Source organism: Octopus sinensis, linkage group LG2, assembly GCF_006345805.1.
Source record: "Octopus sinensis linkage group LG2, ASM634580v1, whole genome shotgun sequence".
Classification (NCBI taxonomy): domain Eukaryota; kingdom Metazoa; phylum Mollusca; class Cephalopoda; order Octopoda; family Octopodidae; genus Octopus; species Octopus sinensis.
In genome coordinates this window covers 181,557,869-181,579,343 of record NC_042998.1, presented here as the reverse complement: position 1 = coordinate 181,579,343, position 21,475 = coordinate 181,557,869, and the positions used below count along the sequence as shown (strand labels likewise).

General features: G+C 35.7%; 1 protein-coding gene across 8 annotated transcripts in view; it reads left to right on the top strand.

Moving 5' to 3' along the window:
• LOC115231780 (xaa-Pro aminopeptidase 1) overlaps window positions 1-19,591 on the top strand; it is a 77,784-nt gene extending 58,193 nt beyond the window's left edge. For all 8 annotated transcript variants that reach the window (XM_029801734.2, XM_036500498.1, XM_029801730.2 and 5 more), the window contains exons 9-23: window positions 984-1,065; window positions 2,547-2,697; window positions 3,388-3,432; window positions 5,229-5,315; window positions 6,638-6,688; window positions 8,896-8,954; window positions 10,651-10,728; window positions 11,494-11,565; window positions 12,009-12,069; window positions 13,378-13,447; window positions 14,758-14,862; window positions 15,708-15,779; window positions 16,084-16,160; window positions 16,648-16,746; window positions 18,859-19,591. In XM_029801734.2, coding sequence (XP_029657594.1) covers window positions 984-1,065; window positions 2,547-2,697; window positions 3,388-3,432; window positions 5,229-5,315; window positions 6,638-6,688; window positions 8,896-8,954; window positions 10,651-10,728; window positions 11,494-11,565; window positions 12,009-12,069; window positions 13,378-13,447; window positions 14,758-14,862; window positions 15,708-15,779; window positions 16,084-16,160; window positions 16,648-16,746; window positions 18,859-18,984 — 1,235 coding nt within the window. In that variant the 3' untranslated portion in view covers window positions 18,985-19,591. The remainder of the gene's footprint in view (window positions 1-983; window positions 1,066-2,546; window positions 2,698-3,387; window positions 3,433-5,228; window positions 5,316-6,637; window positions 6,689-8,895; window positions 8,955-10,650; window positions 10,729-11,493; window positions 11,566-12,008; window positions 12,070-13,377; window positions 13,448-14,757; window positions 14,863-15,707; window positions 15,780-16,083; window positions 16,161-16,647; window positions 16,747-18,858) is intronic.
• Window positions 19,592-21,475: the final 1,884 nt, after the last annotated feature.

Sequence of the window (21,475 nt, the reverse complement as noted above, 5' to 3'; positions counted from 1 at the left end):
GGTAGGCATTAAATGTCACCCAATGTGATACGTGAAACACTGAAAACTCATCTGGTATGGACATGTATCCCATCACAACTGTCCAAAATCATTCTCCAGTACATAGTTGGAGATAAAAAAAAAAGGTAGATAAAGAGAAACTTAGTTCAATAATATCAGGAATTGGACTAACATTGTAACCATTTTGTGTGTAATAGAGGACAGTCATAAGCAGATGTTGGTGATGCTGATGAAAATTTTATCAATGTTTCATTTGGTAGTATTTGTTATAGTTTTTATATTCAGTGTTCAAATTTTGTTGAAGTCAATTAAATAAAATACTTGTTCACTGGTGGAATGGTAGAAATATTAGAATGATAAACAGAATGCTGACATTTTATGTTCTGAGTTTATCTGTGGTGGCTCTGGTTCCAGTTTGTATTGATCCTTTCCTTTTTCTTGGACAAAATTAGTAGCATGCTGGAAGGCTGCACCAGACTCAAGTCTGATTTGGCATGGTTTTCTATGACTGGATGCCCTTCCTAATGCCAACAACTCCAAGAGTGCAATAGGTGTTTTTACATGCCACTGGCACGGGTGCCATTTGCATGATACTGGGCAACACCTTTTCTTCAGTCTTGTCCAGACTTGCACCCTGAGAAAATTGAATATGTAGGGTACATTTTCAACCTCCATTAACTTTGATTGCAGAAACCTTTTGAATTGTTTCTAAATTGCATAATTCTACTATTTCTTCATAGAAACATTTTGTAACATTTCTTTGGTGGGTGAGAATGTTGTTACAAAGTTATGCTTTATAATTCCAACATACATTTTTTTTTTAATAATATGCCATCCACGGTTTTCTTCTTGCTGATATGGAGTTGACAGCTTAAATTTCCCCCCCATTTTCTTTCATATTCAAAATTTTCATATCTATCAACATGTGCTAGCTTGCAAATATAAGTATTAAAATAATATTTTTCTCTTCCTGTTTTTCTTAGATCTGTTCAACATGAGAGGAAGTGATATTAAGTACAATCCTTTGTTCTTTTCCTATGCCATTGTAGAAATGGAGCAAATACAGTAAGTTTCTTCTAAACAACTATATTTTTATGTTGATATTAGTGAAACAACATTATGTTTATTGTTATATTTCAGAATGGTCATTTTGCCAGTTTAGCCAATAAAAACACACGCACTATATATTTGGTGTTATTTTGCTTCAGTGTTATTTATTTTTTATATTAATATCAAACCAAAATCAAACCAAATCAAAATAGATGAACATCAATGGAATTTGTATCTTTGTGGTACCAGTGCCGGTGGCACATGAGAAAACCATCCGAACGTGGCCGTAGCCAGTACCGCATCGACTGGCCTCCGTGCTGTGGGCACGTAACAAACACCATCCGATCGTGGCCGTTCGCCAGCCTTGTCTGGCACCTGTGTCGGTGGCACATAAAAAACACCATCCGAGCGTGGCCGTCTGCCAGCCTCGTCTGGCACCTGTGTCGGTGGCACATAAAAAACACCATCCAAGCGTGGCCGTCTGCCAGCCTTGTCTGGCACCTGTGTCGGTGGCACATAAAAACACCATCCAAGCGTGGCCGTTCGCCAGCCTCGTCTGGCACCTGTGTCGGTGGCACATAAAATCACCCACTACACTCTCGGAGTGGTTGGCGTTAGGAAGGGCATCCAGCTGTAGAAACACTGCCAGATCTGACTGGCCTGGTGCAGCCTTCGGGCTCCCCAGACCCCAGTTGAACCGTCCAACCCATGCTAGCATGGAAAGCGGACGTTAAATGATGATGATGATGATTAATCTTAATCTTATTTCGGCCAGATTAATATAAAAAATAAATAACACTGAAGCAAAATAACACCAAATATATAGTGCGTGTGTTTTTATTGGCTAAACTGGCAAAATGACCATTCTGAAATATAACAATATCTGTTTCAACACACGATTTCATATAAAAAATCTTGTACAACAAATATATAAACGTACTAACATTATGTTTAGCTATTATTTTAATTCCCAGTTGACTCTCATTACTTTATATTGCTAATACTTTATGAAAAATGTGGAACATTGCAAAATATTTCATTCCTTTTTAAAAATATGGCCTCTTCTCTATCTGTATAAAAAAAATTAGTACAATGTAAATTATTGATGCAAGGGGATAAGGTTTGCTGAATGAATCTATTCCTTGGTGGTGTTCCTCAAGTACACTCACCTGCACTATGATGCAAGATCATATAATGAAGAATGCTGTCTTGCAGATCTTCCCTACATATACCAGCATGGAAGCATGTGCATTAAAAGCAATAGTAATGTGTGTTGGTATATTATTGACTTACAATAAGCTCGAAACTAATGTCACTAATGATTCCTCAAAATAAACACCCCATAATAATCTTAATAAATCTTAGGTTTTGAGCCTGTATAAAACGGAAAAAAAAAAAATCCAAATTTAGGATATTGCAGTAAGTTATGTATTTAACATTTTAAATTATTCATTTATATTTATGGATATAATTTATGTAATTTTATTTATTTTTAGTTTGTTCATAGACGAAAAGAAAGTAACTCAAGGAATTAGAAACCATTTAACTTATAAAGGTGAAAAGCCTGGGTTCACAGTAAAAATCCATCCTTATGAAGATGTTGTTAAATATCTCCCACGTGATGCTGATGTAACTGGAAAAGTTTGGGTAAGTTTTCTTAGATGGTATAATTAAAAAACAAATATTGAATATATTAAATATGCACCTTTTGTATTGATTTAATATTAAAATGTTAATGATTTTTTCAAGACAGGCTGCTCCTGGGAGCTCCTCTATGCTGATGGCCTTGCTCTTATAGCTGAATCACTACCTGAACTAGAGAAGTTCCAGGTATGGAAGCAAGGCCTAGAATCACAGAGCCTTAAAGTTAACCTAGCAAAACCAAAGTCTTAGTAAGTAGGAAGGCAGACAGATCACAGATCCCTTCAGGTAGATGGCTCTGCTCAATATGTAAAAAAGGTGTAGTAGAAACTTCATAAGATACACTCAGTGTAAGCTTTTGGACACATAAAAGGTGCAGCAATATCAGGGGAAGGTTAACGGGGAAACTAGCTTGTGTTTGCAGAAGCTGCACCGGTACAATAAACACTGAAAATGGGCAGAAAATAGACTCCATCAACTTCCTGGAGATCAAGCTAGAGGTTATGTTATGTTTACAGATATTGATATAATTTTTATAGACTGATAGACTGGAGAAATCAATGTCAGGGCTGTTAAATTATTTACATTGTATTTCTGTTCAAAATATACTTTTATTTGAATTCTTTTACATTGAAGTTTTCCAAATATTTTTTTATTCCAAATATTTAAAGTTAACATCTTTTTTCTTATCACCAGATCAGTTCTTACAGTCCTTATAACCTTGTGTCTTTATATAAAAAAGTAAGTTCTTCAATTATACTTGATCTGCTTTCAAATTAACCATGTTAAACTAATTTTTTAATCTATTTAAAACTCTATCATTTTTGTTATTTATAACATGTCACATGTTTCATTTAGATTAGTTGTAACTACATCTCGTATGTATGTTAAAATAGGTACAGCCTATTCCTATGGCATCCTGCCTTAAAAAGTCTTATCAACCTATGCCAGCATGATATATCATCATCATCGTTTAACATCTGCTTTCCATGCTAGCATTGGTTGGACGATTTTGACTGAGGGCTGGCGAACTAGATGGCTGCACCAGGCTCCAATTTTGATCTAGCAGAGTTTCTACAGCTGGATGCCCTTCCTAACGCCAACCACTCCGAGAGTGTAGTGGGTGCTTTTTACGTGCCACCAGGGGGCTAGTCAGGTGGTACTGGCAACAACCTCACTCGAATCTTTTTACACATGGCACAGGAGCCAGTAAGGTGACGCAGGTAACAATCACGCTTGAATGGTGCCCTTTTATGTACCACGGCATGGAAGCCAGTTAGCTGCTCTAGCAATGATCACGCTCGGATGGTGCTCTTGGCACCCTACTAGCACAGGCACAAGTGCCAGTAAGGCGATGCTGGTAACGATCACACTTGAATGGTGCCTTTTATGTGCCACTGGCATGGAATAAAATCAAAGACATTAGTTATGATTGCCTTTTTTTCCTATTGGTACTAAAGCTGTTGCTTTCTCTATTCTAGTTTTACAGTACCCCTTTTTGGTGCTCATTGTCATTTATTATTCTCACTGAAGTCAGTTTTTCCGTTCTAAAATGTCCTGTAAATTATTTGTCCCCTTTTTGAGACTGGTGGGAAGAAGTTATCTTCAGGCTTGGACCTGAATGTCTGCACCAGAATACACTCTGTTAGAGAGCCATATGGTAGTGTTAAACAAGGTGTTAGATCAAGTCTACCTTTCATAAACAGAAACAGTTCCTCTAACCGCTTTCCACATAGTGTTGTCCACTAAATACTTAATTTGTAAAGCTAGACTTTGTTTCATTTTGGCCCAGTTGTTAATAACCAGCTTGGCTTTTGATATGAATATACAATATCAAGAGCAGTGGAGGGAAGTTGTGGAAGAGGGAGACCCAGGATGAAATAGTGAAGGCTGATTTCAAAATGCTGGGCCTTACGAAAGAGATGACAGAGGACCAAGATATGTGGTATATTGCTGTACTCAAGAAGACCTGCCCACCACAACAGAATTGTGATCTTAAAACCAAGATGCTACATAACAAGCATTGATGTGGGTGCTGGTGCCACGTAGAAAGCACTGGTGATGATGCTATGTAAAAAGCACCCACTCTGCAGAGTGGTTGATAATAGTAGGGACATCTAGCTGTAGAAACCAAGCCAAAACAGATTAAGGAACCTTGAGCAGCCCCTGGCTTTGCCAGTTCCTGTCAAGCTGACCAACCCATGCCAGCATGGAAAATGAACATTTCCTGTTACTATAATCTAGAAATATTTACCAAAATAGAAAACTCCGAAGTACTCCATGTGTATATTATATGTATCGTATGAAAGAGTGGGTTATTCTAAGAAATCGTTAATTTCATTCAGTTATGTCTTAGGTGTTACTTTTCTATACTCTTTCTGACTCCTGTATTTATCTGTTCCTAAATGTTTGCTAATAGTTGTTAGGTTCTCCTTAACTAGGGTTGTTCGGATATATTTGTGAAATTAATGTGGTTGTTCAGTTTGTATTGTATGTTAAATAAGGAGGTAAAACTTATTTTATTTTGATTATTTCAGGAAAATGTGATATCTAGCATAACTCCAATTTCTTTAAAAAAGGCTATTAAAAATTCTGCAGAAATTGCTGGAATGCGCAATGCACATGTAAGTACTATTTAAAAAAAAATGTTTTTATGCAATTCTTTCATTCAAAATTTTGTATTCTTTCATTGCTCAGGCCATTGTTTCAGAGATTGACATTGCAGTCAAATTCTGACTATTTAATTATCTTAGCTATGTTAATATACTTCAGAATCCTGAAGACGGCGAGCTGGCAGAATCGTTAGCACGCCAGGCAAAATGCTTAGCGGTATTTCGTCTGCTGTTATGTTCTGAGTTCAAATTCCGCCGAGGTCGACTTTGCCTTCCATCCTTTCGGAGTCAATTAAATAAGTACCAGTTACGCACTGGGGTTGATATAATCGACTTAATCCGTTTGTCTGTCCTTGTTAGTCCTCTCTGTGTTTAGCCCCTTGTGGGTAGTAAAGAAATAGGTATTTTGTCTGTCTTTACGTTCCGAGTTCAAAATCCCCCGAGGTTGACTTTGCCTTTCATCCTTTTGGTGTCGATAAATTAAGTACCAGTTGCATACTGGGGGTGATCTAATCGACTGGCCCCCCCTCCCCCAAAATTTCAGGCCTTGTGCCCAGAGTAGAAAAGAATATACTTTATAATTTTGAATAGTTGGCTATTCTTATTTCCTTGTACTTTGTTTTATATTTTCTGACCTTTGTTTTTTTTTTTGTTTTAGATTTAGATCTATGTGCATAGTAAAAGGTAAATGATGTTAGATTGTCAAAATGTTATATGAATGTAGGTTTTAGTTATGATCTTATAACATTCCTATAGAATGACTTAGACTACTAAATTTAGCTTTACATTTAGGAAAAAGATTGGCCTGCAAGAGCCCTGTGCTGGTGACACATAAAAAAGCATCCATGCTGGTGCCACATAATAGTATTCATGCCAGCCCTGTGTAAAAAGTACCTGTGCAGGTATCGCATAAGAAGCACTCGGCACACTCTTTAAAGTGGTTGGCATTAAGAAAGGCATTCAACCATAGAAACCAAGTCAAACCAGGCTGAAACCTGGTGCAGCTCTCCTGCTTGCCAGTCTGGTCAAACTGTCCCACCCGTGCCAGCATGGAAAATGGACGTTAAATGATGATTGGATGATAATTTTAGTTCAAATTATGATTAGAGGGTCGCCATTGTAAAAGTGCATCCAACAAAATTACAAAGTCATAATCCAAGAAAAACAAGACTAAATTTGAGGTTTAGGAGAAAAAACGTGCACTACATGTAATTGTATTTTGTTGCAACATATTTTTGAGAATGATTATATTAAAATTTAAAAAAAAAATTTCAAATTATTTTATGTAGAAAGATTTTTCTCTCTGTTTCTAACATTAGCTTTTTTCTATTTAGATTAAAGATGGAGTATGTTTATCTGAATTTTATGCCTGGTTGGAAAAAGAGGCAAGTTAATTTTATGTATTTTTGTCTTTATGATTTAAAAAAACAGTTTTGTTCTAAAAATAGAGCTTACTCAGTTTTAAAATTGAAGTTTAATGAATTGGTTCAATATTGTTGGCAACAGTTCTGTATTGTTGGGTTTTAGAGATTTCATCCAAATATTTGTTTGCTAACAATACGGTGTCCATGCTTTTTCAGATTGTAGAGTATGTCTTTGTATGTGTTACTCTCATTTTGAAGGACTATTTATTCTACCCGCTCCTTTTTTTTTTTCAGTTACGAGGGAAGATAGTCCTGTGATTTTTTTATAGAGCTTCTAGAATTGTTGGGTGGGAAGAAGTTTTCTCAAACCAGAGCCTGTTCCAAATACTTGCAACAATAGGGTCTGCTAGAAACACCCAAGGTACTGGGTAGTGGTGTTAAACTGGGATTAAGTCACCCAGTTTAACACCAACATCTAACACCTTGGATACCATGGTGGAATTTTGAACTCAGAATGCAAAGAGCTGGAGCAAATACCATGAGATATCAAGTGCAGTTTTCTTACTTCTGTCAATCCACCATCTCAAAATAAGCACTTAATTTTTTTTCTTTTTATCAACCTTGAAAAGATAAGTTGATTTTAGTATATAAACTCAGGATATAGACAATCAGAATAAATACTGCAAGGTCTTCCAGCCAATACTCTAATGAACTCTACCAATTCATTACTTATCATACCATTATTACCCTTAATAAGAGGGTTAGCTGGCTGAGTTGTTTGCGTGCTGGACAAAATCTTCAGCATTTTGTATGTGTTAACATAAATAATAATAAATGTGCCCTTTTAAAGCCTAGTCAGGCTCATGGGATCGGTTTCCCAGTTTCAGTGGCGTATGTGTTCCCCAGCTGGACGTGACGCCAGTCCATCACAGCGTTACTTATTTTTGCCAGCTGAGTGGACTGGAGCAATGTGAAATGAAGTGTTTTGCTCAAGAACACAACGCGTCACCCTGTCCAGGAATCGAAACCACAATCTTATGATCATGATGCTGGCACCCTAACCACTAAGCCACATGCCTCCACATGTGTTAACATTCTGAGTTCAAATTCCACTGAGACTGACTTTACCTTTCATCCTTTTTTGGGGACTGATAAAATAAGTACCAATTGAGCAATGGAGTTGGTGTAATCGACTCCCTCTCCAAAGTTTCAGGTCTATAGCAGAAAAGATTATCACCTTTTAATTTGTTTAATTAATTATGTACTGTCAGTTCTGATTTCATGTGACATTTACTTTTGTATGGATTAGTGGTTCAAACAAGCCATCTTGTTGGCTGGCAAAATAATTAGGAAGGAGATATTGTCTTGAGAAAATTTATTCATGTTAGAAAATAGATACACCATTACAAATTATTAAAGATTGTGCTAGTCCTTTCTTTTTTATTCATACAAAATTATAAAGGGCAAAGACCCCCTTCAGTCATGAATGACCATGGGATTGCTTGTAGAAAGTTCCCCTCTGAGGCATAAGCCTAGGCAAGGTTGTTTATGGAATACCAGCAGTTGCCCATGCATACCCAGTCTCTCCTCTCCACACCACCAAGGCAGCGAGCTGGTAGAAAAATTAGCATGTCGGGCGAAATGCTTAGCGGTATTTCATCTGTCTTTACGTTCTAAGTTCAAATTTCACCAAGGTTGACTTTGCCTTTCATCCTTTCGGAGTCAATAAATTAAGTACCAGTTGCATACTGGGTCGGTCTAATCGACTGGCCTCCTCCCCAAAATTTCGGGCCTTGTGCCTTGAGTAGAAAAGAATGTTATTGGAGGGAAAGGCAAAGGCTTGGCACCAATGATATCATAACTCATTTCTAAAGCTGAGTGAACTGGAGCAACATAAAATAAAGTGTTTTGCTCAAGAACACAACACACAGCCCGGTTTGATAATCAAACTCAACGACCTCAATATTGTGAGCACAATGCTCTAACTATTGAACCATCAGTAAATTTCTACAGAATTCTTAATAGTATTTTTGCTAGTATAAAAATATAAGAATTATCTTTGATATTATTTTTTCTAATTTGAAAAGTACATAACCATTTCATAACTGTAACTGAAGTGCAGTGTTGCATAATCAAGGAGATTTAGGTCTCTAATTTAGCCATTTATTATAACCTCCACAGTAATTCATAAATAATATTATTCTAAGTATTCTGTGGTTACATTGTAGGTACCAAAGAAGCGTATAACAGAAATGGAAGCAGCAAGGAAACTTGAAGAAATCAAAAGGTAATACAGATTTTGGTTAGCAATGGATTGTCCAACACTATTTTAGTTGGAGTCAGAGGTGCCAATAGTACAGTAGTCAGTTGGAGTTAAAATTTTTTTGTTTCAAATCCACAACCCTGGTTCTTTCTATCTCAGACATCACCTTTGCCCTTGTAGCAGCTAACTATGATACTACTACACCAGTCTTTGGGGATGATGCCTTTCTGAATAACCTGATTAACTATGCGAGTGACTAGGCTGTATCCCACATTGCCTGATATTTCAATCATCTCAGGAGTGATACCTGATGGTCCAGGGGCTTTCCCAGTCTTCATATCCTTAATTGCCTTATCTATCATACTGCTATCAACTCTGATAGCTGGTCCCTCAATTGGTTTGATATTTGAAAGGCTCTCTTTTTCTCAATCATTCTCCCCATTTAACACACAAAGTATGACAGGCAATGATCGTGGCCCAGATAGACGCATTTAATTTATGGGCATTTGTTGGAGTATAATGTCACTGAAATGCTCCGATACCCTCCGAATGCAAGAGAACTAATAGTTCAACTAATGAACTTTCAGATGATGTAAAACTTGTCACCATTATATACTAAGAAGATATTTTAACTTGTTTTTTATGTGTGCATGGTAGTCTCATTTTCATAAAATGTGCTCATTAATCCATGCTATGTAAGAGCAAATCCCAGTGCTTTATGGGTTAATGATCTTTCATAATGGCATCTCCTCACAACTGTGAGTCACTAAGCACAAGCATACCACTATCCATTCTCACACATTTCTCCCCTAACACATCTCTATTCTTTTTTGAAACAAGCTTTGCAATCTTGAGCACCTCATGCTGTAAAACATTGGCAAACATCTTACCTTCTGCTATTCCTTTTGCTATGTAAACCTGTTGCCTAGCCTCCCTTCTGGCTCCCTGATATAATGCTCTGCTTCTACCATTTTTCTAGTCTCTCCAGGTCTGCACTATTTGCTTTTATAGTGCTGTCCACCTCCTTGTCCCACCACCATGTCGCCCTTGGCCTAACTGGGACTTTGCACCATCCACAGATTTTGTCAGTGACACCCATTAAATTGATCCACAGGAACTTCCAGTTATCCTCTAAATTCTATGTCCCTTCCTCTTCTCCCTCTCTATCAGCATAGGATTCTAGTAGAATGTATCTAAATTTTTGTTGGTTTGCTGAGTCTTTGAGCTTCCATAACCTTCTTTTCCAGTGTGGTTTATTTCTCCGAATAGCTACAGATATGGCCATGTTGCTTTACAACTGTGCTTTGTGAGTTCAATTCCACTGTCCAGCACTGTTTTCTACTGTAGTCTCAGGTTGACTAATGGCTTTCTATTGGAAATGACAGACAGGAACTTCAAAATTAAGGAATCTAGAATATTGGGGAGACTAACTGAATGTATTATTTTCTTCCTGAATATCATGATTGCTGCCAAGTAAAATACTTCTCTGCCTGTGATGACCATTATGCATGTTTCAAAGAGAATTTGAGCTTTTAGATTGAATTATTCACAATTTAAAATAGATATTTCTTTATTCCCTGTTTTTGCACATGTATGTTTTATATGCCGTTTTTTTTTCTGTTTTCACTATTAACTGTTGTATACTTCTGTATATGGTGTATACGTAAAATGAATAGCTTTTCATCACTTAACTGTATTTTCTTGATCTTTTCTTTGGTAGGAATGTCGATGACTTCATTAGCCCCAGTTTTTCTACAATTTCTGCAGTTGGGTCTAATGCTGCCATAATCCATTACAGGTAATACTTTTATAATCTTGTTTACAATTTTAAAAAATTCTTCAGATGTTATGTTTTTAAAGACTTGACTATCTAACTATAACCTGTAGAGTTCTTCTTATATATTATAAATCCAGCAGTGATATTGATATATTGATTTTCTTTTCTTCCTATTTAGCAAAATGCCTTTTATTTTGTGAGTAAAAGAAGATAGAAAAGTATATCATAACTTCCTAAGTGGCTGTGAAATTAAGGTTTCAGATTACTGTTAGATGGTCTGGACTTAAACGGTTTTGCTTTCATCTAAACCAAGACCTGGGACACCAAATTTTAAAGCATTTTCTCTGGCATTCTACTGCTTTGGGCAGTACAATGTTACTATTTATAGAGTACAACTAGTTTAGTGAACTGAGCAAATGCATCAGTTTTGCTTGTGAATTGGGGTAGAATTCTAAAGTCTTGGCATTTAATAACATTGAGCTCTTTAATATTTTTTTTATTGTAAAAAAAGCATATTTAGGTTATTCACTCGGGGTCCTTCATAAATACTTGTATATAATATCTGAAATTACCCTTACTAGGAAGCTTTGTGGAATGTTAACTTGTTAGAATGTAGTATTGGATTCTATTCCTTTCCATTTTTATGAAAGTTACTTGTAATAGATGAAAGGATTAACTTATTGATTTGATTTCTGAGATCTTATTTAAAATTCTACTGCAAAATCATTCTTTTTCAATTGTCTTTTTAACTGCATTTATTTTTCTTTCATTTGCCTCCATTTGTAGGGCATCTCCTAATACTGATAAAATTATCACAGACCATGAAATCTTTCTTTGTGATTCTGGTTCACAATATAGGTTCGTATAAAATCATTACTTTTCATTGCTTTTAGTTGAGTTTTAGTCTGAAGAGGCTACACATGTGCTTTACAGTAAAAAAAAGTAGTTGCTACAATGTATAATGATGACTAAGAATAATGAATCAACTGATTGCTCTTTTGTGTAAAGTTTTTTGGTAGAATTCAAGATAACAGAATAGGAGTGCCAAAAACAAAAAAATCTAGTGGGGTTTTTTACCTATCAACATTGAGTTCAAATCCTTCCAGAGTCAACTTTGCTTTCACTTTCCTAGAGCACTGGACTGGATTAATTAGTTTGTATCTTTCTGGAAAAATATGTAATCTAGTACCAAAGTTATAAGTCATTAATATCCATCTAGTTTCCTCAGAAATGCGCAATTGATTAGGCCAAAATAGAAGAGAATTCAAACTTGATACCTGACATTTTCCTTTGTTTTGTAGATGTGGCACAACTGATGTAACCAGAACTACACATTTTGGCACTCCTACTGTCAGAGAACAGGTATTTATGAAAGCAGCTTCTGGTTTATTTTCTGCTTTATTTTAACTCCTGTATATTCCAATGTTTCTATTTGCTTCCTAAGCAACCACTTGAATGCCAGGAGTAGTTAGAGGAAGAAGAGTAGATTGTAGTCAATCCTGGTATTTCGTTTTTGGATTTGAAATAACAATAAGGAATAAGTGGAAATTTTACTGGTGAGTGTGTTAAATTATAAGGCACAAAAAGACTCTCCCCAGACACAACAGAATCTTGGTATTGTTAGCAATCTTCAAATAATCATCTGTATAGGGTGGTGGTATTGCAGAATGTTGTAGTATTTAGTTTGGCCCATCTGTTCTGGATCAAAATCCTGCCAGGAGAACTTTTTTTTTTGGGAGGTCCCTAAAATAAGTTCCAGTTTATGTATTGGGTTCTGCTCAATCAAGTGTATCTTTTTACAAAATTGTAGCATTGTACCAAAGTTAGAATCAGTTAAAATCCATTACTAGTTGAAACTCAGGGTGTCAGTGCACCAGCTGTACAAGAATAGTTTGCAGGAGGGACATCTATGAAATGAAATTCCTGAACTACTCAAATGGGTTACTAGTTGGTTTGCTTCCTTGGTGGCCTAAGTAAGGTTGGAAATTATTGTAGTTGATATACAAAAGACGGTGAATGATGCTATGTGATAATGAGGTATGTGTATTGATGTAGGAAAGAAATAAGCTGAATGCCATCTATTAGATGTTAATGTTAGCCTACATTAACCCTCAAGGTGGTAGAGAAAGAATAGATGGACGGTAATGGTGCAGGAGGTGACTGCATTATTCATGTGATGTAAAAATAATGCCGAGTTAATGTTGTGTATTGTCAAAGGTACCTGTAGCAGTAGAAAACCAAGGAAGTCATGAAGTGGTAATTGTTAGATCTCATTATGTTAGTTCTCAACGATGAAGATATAGAAATGAAATAGTTGGGTTTGTCTAACCTCATGCTGTCTTGGGGAAATTGATGTTAAAATGGTCAAGTTAAAACTGCAATTTATGTACAAAGAATCTAAAAAATACTGAGTATCCCGATGACCTTGTACTAATTGCAAAATGTTTTCAACTAAGCATAACAAAAACAGGATGAGAAAACATTGTGGTGTATTTGCCATTTGCACTGGCATTAACTGTGTAAGTGATGCCAAGTCAACCAAGAATTGAAACTGCCACTTATTAGAAGCATACTTTTTGCTATATTTCTTTCTAAACGTTGATATTGCTTTTACTTCTCAGAGAATTGCCATTTTAGGCTGATTTGTTTTTCATCTTTTTTTTTTTCTAGGAATGCTTTACAAGAGTTTTAAAAGGTCATATTAATCTTGCAACTACTGTATTTCCAGAGAAACTCAATGGTTAGTTAGTTTCTATATTTCTTGGTTGTTTGCATAACTGAAATGTTTGGTATGTCTTTGGGATAATCTGAAGTCAACATTACAGTCAAATCTTTTAAAACTAAAGAAATGCTTACCAATTCTGACTGCTATTTACTTACTGTCAAAGACCAGTGACAGCTAAGTGCCTTAGGCAGACACATTGTGCAGACCTGAATACAGGTTACAAACTGGAGTCATTGTTGGTAAGATGGCACTGTTCTGATATTCCCTCTTGGGAAACTTTTCATTTTTTAGCATTAATATAAATCTAGAGACTTTCACGAAATTGAAAAAAATTTTTTTTTTTAATAATCTAAAATTTTTTAAAATTATGACAGGTTTATTTTTAAGTTTGACGTCTAAGTATGTTTCTCAAATCTTGGAATATTGCCTTCAACATGCATATTACAGTGCTTCTCAGCCAAACTGTTAGAGGAATAATAGGTTCAATATAGTTCCTCTTTTTACTTGTGATGCAACACATCTTTTCTGTATGGGATTTGCCACTAGAGACTTTGAGATTCAGTATTGTGTGCCAGTGAAACCTTAGTGTTTCTGCTGCTTCAAACAATGAGCCACAGCTCTAACTTCTTTTACTTGTTTCAGTCATTTGACTGTGGCCATGCTGGAGCACCACATTTAGTCGAGCAAATCAACCCCAGGACTTATTCTTTGTAAGCCTAGTAGTAAGCCTAGTACTTATTCTATTGGTCTCTTTTGCTGAACCGCTAAGTTACGGGGATGTAAACACACCAGCATCAGTTGTCAAGTGATGCTGGGGGGACAAACATACACACACACACACACACACACACATATACATACATACATACATGTATACGATGGGCTTCTTTCAGTTTCCGTCTACCAAATCCACTCACAAGGCTTTGGTTGGACCGAGGCTATAGCAGAAGGCGCCCAAGATGCCATGCAGTAGGACTGAACCTGGAACCATGTGGTTTGTAAGTAAGCTACTTACCACATAACCACATTTTAGATTGAAGATGGGTTGGTTTTGCTAATGGCCTTTATCCATTCCTTGTAGCACCAAATAATAAGGCTTTTCATGTAAACTGATGTATTAAACAGAGCCCCATCATTCTGAGGATTCATTGGCAATCTAAAATATTAATGGGGTAGAAGGTGTCTTGATACTGTTGTTTGTGCAGTAATTTGATATATTGTGCAAATATCACTTGCAGAAAGATGTGTTTTTGATACTTTTATCATTTTTTTTTCTTAAAGGTATTCATTTTTACTGCAAATTTTATATTTGACTTTTATTTTAGGCAATCGACTTGACATATTGGCACGGACATCTCTTTGGGAAGTTGGTTTGGACTATCTTCATGGAACTGGACATGGAGTTGGTGCCTTTTTAGAAGTACATGAAGGTCAGTTATTCATTTCAAATTTTACATTGTTCATCACACTGCAGGTGTAATATTCTTCACTACCGAGGGTCATTTATTGTTTGACATTTGAGATTTCTGAACTTCCTGTATACCATTTCCAAAAGCTTATTGCCATCCCTTCTTGCTACCTCCACCGTTTAGCTTCTCTAGGGAACATTGACTAGCCACTCTGGTCAATCATTTTGCCTATTTTGTATGTTTTAACTAGACTCATGATTTGTTGTTATAAATGCCAATATAAGTGATGTCCTTTTAAAGCATAATTTTGGCACCTAAAAAGCACCCACTACACTCATGGAGTGGTTGGCGTTAGGAAGGGCATCCAGCTGTTGAAACACTGCCAGATCAGACTGGAGCCTGGTGCAGCCTTCTGGCTTCCCAGATCCTGGTCGAACCGTCCAACCCATGCTAGCATGGAAAACGGACGTTAAACGATGATGATGTTACCACAAATGTTAGTAGATAACACTAGTATTACATATTGCCACCCCTCTTTTTAGTTAGAGAGTGTAGCAGTAACAGGAAGACGCATTGATGGAAGATGGCAGTTTATTTTGGAAAGGATTACAGTATTGTAGAGATAGTACAGCTAGCTGGGTGGGTCTGGAGTATGTCAGTGAGTGTTCTCTTCCCTATAGCTGTATTTGGATAGATTTTGTTTTTATGGAGTGGTGTTGTTTGTTGCTGTGAACTACACAGTCGAGTAGTAGTAGTGATATGTCATTAAGGCTTTCATAAAATGTAAGCAAGTGTTCAGTATCCAAGTATTTTTTTTCCTGATGAGGGTTAAGTGAAACATGTTCTGTTTTTTTTTTCTTCTTCAGGGCCCTGCACTATCAGTATGAGGCTATGCAAGACAAATGGACCAATAGAAGAGGGAATGATTCTTACAGATGGTAAGCTAGTATTTTGCTATTTTTTAAAATGATTTATACAGTTAACACTATTCTGTTCTGTGGTACTTTTACTACATTCACTGTTTCATCCAACATGTATATATCTGTCCATTGATCTGTGATATTATGTATTTTTTACAGTTGTCTTAGTAATATTATTTGTTCTTTTATTGTTCACTCATATTTTTGTTTATTCTTTAGACTCTTTCATTCATCTCTCCATATGCTATATGTATTTCACTGTCCTCTGTATTTTGTTCTTTGGTTAAATAAGTGTTTATATATTTCTTCTGACATTTTGTAGAACCCGGATATTACGAAAAGGAGAAATACGGTTTCAGGATTGAGAATGCTTTACTGGTTGTTAAAAAAGAGACAAAGGTAATTTGGTTTCTGTGTTTGTCTACCCATGTGTAATAAGAGAATATTCCATATTAACCAGCTCTTCGGATTGAATTGTCATATTGAAAATGTGGTGTAAACACACACTTGCTAGAATCTTTATTTGAGGTAGGTGGCAGTGCCCATAGTAAATCTCTCAAGCAGTGGGTACAGACATGTGCAAGGAATAACTTGTAAAATAGAAAATTTATATACCACACTATAAAGCATATACATTTTTTATCAATATGTGTATAGCCTTGCTTCAAAATAAGTGTGGAGTTATAAACCCAGAGTGAATAGTTACCAAAGGGTCTTAATTTCACCTTAGTTAATACTTAAAAAATCTTTTTTAAACTGTATGTACTCTGAAGATGATTTAACTCCAAAATTGTTTTGCAGAAAGGCTAAAATTTTATTCATGTATAGTACTTTTCTAAATAGTGAAATTTTATTTAAACTCTTGTTAATTTTGATTTATTTACAGTATCAATTCGAATCAACAAAGTTCCTTACTTTTGAACCTCTAACCTTGGTACCCATCCAGAAAAAAATGATACTGACCGAAATGCTTACAGTAGAAGAGGTTAGATTTTATAATTTTTTCCCAAAGTAATCAGTCGTAAAACAATTTCATCAGATTCTTTTTGTTACAACCAAGTGTATATAATACTTGACTTTTAGATTTAGTTTGTGAGTTCAGATCCTAGTGTTGGAAGTAACTTTTCTATTATATACCTGACAGCTATGTAGCAGTTAAGAGAATGGAAGTATAAGCCTGTTTTTAAGACACTGTATTCTCCTGTTGCACTTATCTGACAGATCTAATTAGAACAGAAGAAACATTATATATGGGACCTGTCCTTGCTTCACTTTCTGAATGCAGTGGAACTGGTCAGGTAAATCAGTTGCGGAATGTTGAGCTAGATGGAAAATGGCATATGGTTTTACTGCATGGTAGCTTTATAATCATTTGTGGGTGGGACTACCTAAAAGTGTTGAGTTTGAGTACAAAATATTGATTTACATCTTCTCACAGAGCCAGTTTTGAAGTGGTAAGGATTATCGTTAGCTGAATCAACTTCAATACATAATTAGTTTTACATACTTTATAGATGGTGGCATTCATCTTTCATGTCACTGAAGATGATCAAATTAATACTTTTACTCTTTGTGGGTCTGAGGTACCTTCCCAGGCCAATATTGGCATATAATCAATGGGTTCTGTGGGGGTACATAATAGCAGAAACAGGACCTGGCAGAACTCTTGCTTTTTATGCAGCCCTCCCCTCTTTAGTTTATCTGATCATTTCTGATTCTGAGTGCTGTACTCAGCATACACAGCACTATTCCACAGTGATTGGTCTTGTGTAAGATGTTCCCAAGTTGACCATTCTCAGTTATACTTCATAGATATTGTACTGATGAACAACAAAATGGAATTCAACAGAATTTTCAGCTCTAGAAACAGCATCTGCTGTGGGGCATTTGCTGATGGGTGTATCGTAGTAGTAAGGGATTTTAAGTGATGGGTGTATATTAGTCTCAGTAGGTTACTGGTACTTTAGAATGAAGGATATTTGTTAATTAGGGATTAGTTCTACCAATTTCAAGGAGCATAGAATTGGAAATATGCTTTTCCCTAGAATGCTGAGAATCTAAATTAGGTTGTTGACCAAGCTCACCAGGTGCTTCTATCCTTCAATGCTAACCAATTTAACAATTTTGTGAATTTTTTTTTCTTTTCTGCTGAATAAATACTCTTAGATTCTGATGTCTTCTAGATAAAAATTTTAGATTAAAATAATAAAGATAAAAATATATTTAAAGGTATATATCGCATAAAAATAATTTAATGAATAAAAAGATGAGAACGCTCTGTCAAAGGTAATGTTTATTTGTTCACTTCGTTTGGAATTAATCCTGCATTATCTTGTAGCTTTAAGATTTTGATGATATGAGCTCCATCGAGTGGGATCACTGCCAGAGCAGCTGTCTGGCTTCTGTGCCAGTGGCACGTAAAAAGCACCATTTGAGCGTGATCGTTACCAGTGTCGCACTTGTGCTGGTGGCATGTGAACAAAACATTCAAGTGAGGTGGTTGCCAGTGCCGCTGGACTGACTCCTGTGCAGGTGGCACATAAAAAAACAACATTTCGAGCGTGGCCGTTGTCAGTACCTCCAGACTGGCCCTCGTGCCGGTGGCATGTAAAAGCACCTACTATACTCTCGGAGTGGTTGGCGTTAGGAAGGGCATCCAGCTGTAGAAACTCTGCCAGATCAAGATTGGAGCCTGGCACAGCCATCTGGTTTGCCAGTCCTCAGTCAAATTGTCCAACCCATGCTAGCATGGAAAATGGACGTTAAATGATGATGATGATTGTTTGTTTTTAAGAATGACATTGTAGGGTAGATGTAAGAGCCTAGATCTGGCCAGTTTAAACATAAAACAGGTAGAATATTTGGGCTAGATATGGCTGATTTAAATGCTAAATGGTTAAAATGCTTTTAAATAGCTTCATCTCTAGTAATCAGATATTTCACCCTTGTTTAGTCAATGAAAATATAGCACTAATACTGTTTTACAGTTTCTATATTTAATATTGCAAGACAAATAGGATTTCTGTATTGGAATATTTCTTACAACTATTGCTTTTTTAAAAATCTGATGAGCTTAATTTTTGTTTCTTTTCTTTAGAAATGTTGGCTTGATAATTATCACCAAAAGTGTCTTGACATTATTGGACCAATTCTTTTGAAGCAAGGAAAGAATGAAGCATACAACTGGCTGAAGAGAGAAACTTCTGTTGACCAGCAAAGCTGATCTTCAAGTGGAAGATGAAATTTTTTTGTCTTACTTTGATTGCCCAATAGTTAATAATAGACAGGCCACTTCAGAATTAGTAGTTTAATACAAGCAAGTGGTGACAGAACTAATGTTTTGTATATATTTGCATCAATTCCAGAAATAAAATAGTTTAATGTTAATTGTAACGGGGAGGGAGATTTAAATGCTACATGGTTCAGTTTCAATGAATATTTAAGTTTATTTTTGGCTTGCCTAATATTTTGTATGAGTGTAGTGGAGATGGCTGATGTTAGCGAGGCTTTAGAGTAACTATTTTGGTACCTTACTAAAAGGAATTCATTTCTCATTAGACTTAACTCTTTACCAATTAGCACCAACTTTAATAAACTTTAGAAAAAATTAATAGTGTGTAACAAACACCCTAGAGCAAGATCTGATCTCCTGGGAAATTAATTCATGAGTTGATTTGGTTTTATAATTTCTGTACCACTAATGCATTAGAAAAAGGTACAAACCTAATTCTCTTATAAATTTGTCTTGGGCCTGTCAGTAATTAAAACTAAACTGTAGTGATTTTTTAAATTATATATTCTTGTTATATTTTCTTAATTATGTACAGTTCCTAAAAAATATATATATAATGTAATTATTTTTGTATTCTGCTTAAAATTTTTTTCTAACAGGATGTTGAATCAAAAGAAATTTTGTAATATAAATAATAAACAGCTAATTGTTAAAAGTTGACTTGGTGTTCTGTATAAATTTTATTTCTTTTGTTGACAAATCAAAATAATTAACCTCCTTCTGACATTTCATACTTGAGCATGTTAATTAAAATATAACAATTTAGTTGTCTTAATTATTTTTGTCTTGCAGCTATCATTTTTTTTGTGTTGACAGCTCTAAAGGAACTATGGTAGTTTTGGAGTTAGAGAATACAATCTAGCACATAGAATGCATACTGCATTTATTTTGTGATACTGTTGAGTACAACTAATTTAAACAGGAATGATGCAGGCTAGTCAGATTTACAATGATTTGTGGTTTGGAATATTTATAAAAATAAAAATTCTCAAGCAATTTGAGATGTAATAAGTAAGGGTTAATCAGAAAAAATTGAAAAATTTATCAAAGCTAGTGGCAGATTTTTCTTTTTAATATCTACTTTACTAACACGTAAAAAAAAAAACCATTCGAGCGTGATCATTACCTGCGTCGCCTTACTGATACTTGTGCTGGTGGCACATGAAAAAACATTTGAGCGAGGTCGTTGCCAGTGCTGCTGGACTGGCTCCTGTGCAGGTGGCACATAAAAAGCACCATTTGAGCATGGCCGTTGCCAGTACCGCTGAACTGGCCCTCGTGCCGGTGGCACATAAAAGCACCCACTACACTCTTGGAGTGGTTGGCGTTAGGAAGGGCATCCAGCTGTAGAAACTCTGCTAGATCAGACTGGACTCTAGTGCAGCCGTCTGGTTTGCCAGACCTCAATCAAATCGACCAACCCATGCTAGCATAGAAAACAGACGTTAAACAATGATGATGATGATAACTAACAAGTTATTTTGATGGGTTTAGTCTATCCATAGGTGCCATGTCCATCTACTTCAGCTGGTATTGAACATGTGTATTTTTTTTTTTTTGGTTGCTTGTAAATTTCTGCTATAGAGGATGAGTATTGGAACAAATTTTTGAGTTCAGTCCCTGTTCTCGTGTGTATACACAAAATACCTGATAACCAGATGAAACTGAAAGGTATTTTACCAAATGAAAAAATTATCAAATTTTCACCATTACTATCGTTTTTGCATCCACTTTTCCATGCTGCTACAGTTTGGATGCAACTTTTTAAAATAGTATTTTATGGCTGGATCTTCCTAATGTCCATCCTTTTAGTTGGATCTGATGTTTTAATAATAATAATTAAATTATTGTATACAGTGCTCAGGTGCACCAGTTTTGCAGTGATACTTTTTCAAGCAGGATATACATAGTATATCATCAACTTCGGTCAATTGCAAAATTGGGGTATTGCTTCCAAGAAAGTGTTAGTAGTAAGGGCTTTGAATATAAACAATAAGAATGAAAGCTTAAGTGTTGTGCATTCAGTTTATGAAAAATAGTTCTCCAGTCTAGGATAGTTAGATTAGAAGCTGCAGGGTGGATTTTTAAGTTTTGGTACTAGAATTTTATATAAAATATCTTTGACATTTCGTCAAATCAATATCAAGTTCTCTTTCACGCTTATGAGATGTATCTAAGAGTGGTGATGACTTTGCTAAAAGTGTCTGAGAAGTATTAAGACCATAAAAGCCTAGTTTACTGAACATGTGATGTGTCATCATTTTATTTTGGGTTAAAAGCTAAGTAATCTTTTCCGTAAAACCAAGCGCGTTTACACTGACAATATACCATTGAATCCTACACCGGAAACTCTGAAATTTCCAAGAAATGTAAATTGTGTATAAGAAAGAAATTATACTTTTTAATACTAAAATAAACAGTA